General features: G+C 37.4%; 1 protein-coding gene across 1 annotated transcript; it reads right to left on the bottom strand.

The window, feature by feature from the left end:
- Nucleotides 1–602: 602 nt before the first annotated feature.
- On the bottom strand, nucleotides 603–2245 carry LOC140829414 (uncharacterized). The gene has a single exon (XM_073192636.1). It carries the CDS (start codon nucleotides 2141–2143, stop codon nucleotides 878–880), a length of 1266 nt encoding a protein of 421 aa, XP_073048737.1. The 5' UTR covers nucleotides 2144–2245; the 3' UTR covers nucleotides 603–877.
- Between the last annotated feature and the right edge of the window lie 1815 nt (nucleotides 2246–4060).

The following is a 4060-nucleotide window of genomic DNA, read 5'->3' as shown; positions in this document are numbered from 1 at the left end:
AGATTAAAGAAATAGAATTGAAGAAAATTCGTAGGGATTTTCAACAAGAAGTATATCCGCTAAAACCGAAATAGTTAGAGTCGAGTGAATTAACTAAAGATATATTATTAAACATCTTATGTATGTTTATTTTATTTAAACCATATGAGTATCCAAATATTTTGATTGTCAAAATAAAATTTTAAAACTTCCGCTGCGTTTTGGACGTGAGAAAATAGAGAACCCAAGAAAATGATGCTTGAAGTTTAAAATATTTGATTTGAAAAATTACCACTAATTATAAATTTTAATAAAACGAAAAATATTTATTAGTATAATTGATACTAGAGTCAACGACACTTGTTCGATTTTCATATATTTATTTATGAGATGCAATCAAATAATGACTGGACAAAAGAAAGAGAAAACCGGACCAACAAAAAAAAAACAACTTTCTTTCTGATAAACTAATAAAGATCATATCAATAGTTGATCATAATCTTACATAGCTTCACAGGGCATCTATCACTTCAAGTTGATAAATTCAAATTCATAGATGTACATCAAGAACGGATCAAATTATCAGCACTTTGTTCCACAGCTCCAAGAGCTTCAACTTAAAACAGCAAGAAGATATGGTCCACCTGTAACTTCAATCGAAACAACTTTAAAGGCAACTTTCTTTCAAATAAAGCAATACAGATCACATTAATAGTTGTTTGTAATCTTACACAACTTCGCGGGCATCATCACTTCAAGTTGATAAATTCCAAGTCGACTTGGGATACAAATGGTAACTCCTATTTATAATCATAACAGTAAGCTACAACAGAACCACACATCCTCACAAAATGAGCCAGACACGAGAAGAAACTACATATACAGGCAAATATCATCATCACTTTGAAACTAAAAGTATCTCTGGCTTCTTAGCCTTACTGGGAGTGTTGGCATTCGAACTGGTTGAATTAGCCACCGCTGCAGTTGCTGCCTCGCGTGCCCTCTTATCAAGCTGAATCAAACTACGAGTCGCCAAAATTGCTTGTGGAATCAGCTCATGAGAAGCTCTAGCATAGAACCGACGCACCGCCACTGATGCAGCATCCTTCACCTCATCCACACCCAATGGTCCCAACAAACAGTGCCCTAAGATCCTCAGAATTGGTTGCAATAATTCCCAGGGCACCGGAATTCTCGTATCCTTATCACCCAATTCGGCTGCAGTAACGTCCTTAATGACTATATCTTTGACTATTCCGGCCATATTTTCAATCTCATCAGCCTCTGCTGTGATATCACTCCCAAACCCATTATTATTTTCAATTCCCCCATTATTTTCAACAATACATTCAGTTTTTTGGTCGAATTCCGACGTACAAGAACAATCATTCCCAGCCCAAATAGTCGCGTATTTACAGAAATCAACCTTAGACCAACTGGGGATCTGCGAGATCTGCTGGTAATAACAATCAAGAGCAACTCCAACAATGCAGGCACGCTTAGTCGATTTAACCGCGATCTGCGGTTCCAAAGGCGGGGACAATACCCCAATCAAAGGCTTACCGGACTTCGAATTCGAGTTCGAATATTTAACGGGATTGCGAGGGGAGTGATACAACGAAGGCTGAGATAGATCGGGAATGGAAACAGTAACAGGCTTGCCGTGACGTGCTTTGGTTTCATATGAATATAAGGCTAAGAGCACGGCCTCGAAACCAGAGAGAGATACTAAATTATCGGAGGTGGGGTTGTGCATGCGGTGAAGGTAGATGGAAGAGATAAGAGGGAGGTACGAGAGGACAACGAGACGAAGATCGGGGTCGCCGGAGAGGTAAGTATCGTAGAGCCAGTGGCAGAGGGGGTCGTCGCCGGATCCAGATGTGGGCGAGGAGATAGCGGTGGAGACGGAAGAGTAGGCCTCAGAGGAGAAGAGGAGAGATCGGGCAGGGCGGTCTGTGTCGGCTAGGGAGGAGAGGGGATCGTCGGAGTAAGAAGGTAGAAGGGAGGAGAGAAGTTGGATGCGGGAACGAGCTTTGGAGATGGATTCCCACCAAGAGTGCATAGGGTCGGAGGAGTGGCCTTTCTGGGATACGGGATTGGCGTGGTGGTGATCGGAGGAAGAGGCGGAGGATGATGGGGAGGCGCCGGGGAGGTGGAAGTCCATGTCGGTGGAGGGAGACAACGGCGTTAGGCTCCTCCGGCGTCTCTTTTAAATTGGCCCGAGTATGGTGGTGAAATGTACACTTTTTCTCTTCTATAAACGTATTAATTATTTTATTTTAAAACAAAGGTAATTTAGGCTAAAATCCACAACTTTATTATCAATCTACAAATCAGTTCTGATGTGAAAATGGTTTATTAAGAGTTTCCCACCATCATTGAGGTGTATTTAATGTAGAGATTTAATTACTTTTAATAATTTTTTTTAAATGATAGATTTATGTGAATTTGGTAGATTTTTATTGACTCTTAGGGCATCCGCATCCGTCGGAATTAATCCATGTTAATAACTCTCCATCTCATCAAAAATGATGGGGTCCACGAGCCACATATTCATTACATTAACACTTCCCCATTATTAACACACACCCACATTCATTTAATTTCAACTTTCATTATTTATGGGTTCCACTATCCACTTACTCACTTATTTTTTATTTTTAATTATTTCAATATCTTTCTAATATTTTTAAAATTTTACAACAACTATTACTAAAAATAAGTACTATTATTATTTTACAAATAACTTCATTCCAATATTCATTAAAATATTATTAAGAAACGAAAAAAAATTGGAATCTTTTTTTTTTGAAATATTATTCAACACAATCTCTTTAAAAATACCACAAAATACAATGAAAACGAATTACGATAATTGAAATCTCTTTAGTATATATAGTGAATAAATTTTAGTAGATAGTATATGTAGTATTTAATTTCGAATATAGCCGTTGGTGTATTATTCTGGAGCCGTTGGTGATAATTAGCGACTGTTTTTAAAAAACCGTCGCAAATAGCGACGGTTGTTAAAAATCCGTCGCTTTTTGCGACGGTTTTTTAAAAACTGTCGCCGATTGCAATTTTTTTTTAAAAGAAATTCGAAAGATGCGACGCTTTTGAATTTGCGACGGTTTTTGAAAAACCGTCGCAAACTGATGAATTTTTCTGCTGCCTTGGCACAAAAAATTAATAACACCAACAAACCAATGTGGGTGCCCTTAGAATCTCACATATTTATAAACAGAATTTCATGGATTTTTGTAGAATTTTTGCAAGCTTTTGGTAGATATTTGCAAATTTTTTTATTAATGGTGCAAATTTTGCACTTTTATTAATATATATATATATATATATATAGTTTTGATATGCTGCACACATATCGTGCACACCTATGTGAGAACCGATGAGGTGTCACTCACCTATTGGATGTGATGAAATATAAAAAAATTGCGAATCCAATGGGTGAGTGACATCTTATCAGTGCTCACATAGTTATACACGGTAGATGCGCAACATATCAAAACTATATTTCTATATATATATATATATATATATATATATATATATAATTTCTTTTAACTAATAATTATTTAATATAAATAACAACTCCATTTTAAAATAAATTTATTTATTCAAAAAATAAATTAGTTCAATATGATCAACTTCACTCCACATTCGATTCGCTATAGTATCCCTACATGTATTTACATTTGCTCGTTGTTGTTCTTCAATATCAAATATTTGATCAAAGTTGTTATCCTCGTAAACTTGTTCTGCTGAAGTTTCCGGAACTTCATTCTCTAGTTCAACTGGAAATTCATCACATCAACACTCTTTTCGAAGAAAACTATACAATCCGGCACAAACTACTTCGGAGATTTTAAAAAATACTCGAACCCTGCGCGACAAAGACTCGCGCATATGCACGCGTCCTTCTGTTCGTCAAATTCTTCTTGCGCGTATATGCGCGCACCAATCCGGCGCATATGCGCGGTGGCCTCTGGTCTCAACTCTCGTCCCTCGCGCAGATGCGCGCCTTGAGTGGCGCATGTGCGCCGACCTCTCTGTAATTTTCGCGCAT

The sequence above is a fragment of the Primulina eburnea genome, chromosome 1 (genome assembly GCF_022965805.1).
Source record: "Primulina eburnea isolate SZY01 chromosome 1, ASM2296580v1, whole genome shotgun sequence".
Classification (NCBI taxonomy): domain Eukaryota; kingdom Viridiplantae; phylum Streptophyta; class Magnoliopsida; order Lamiales; family Gesneriaceae; genus Primulina; species Primulina eburnea.
Note: the sequence above shows the minus strand (reverse complement) of the source record. Positions and strands in the feature narration are given on the sequence as shown.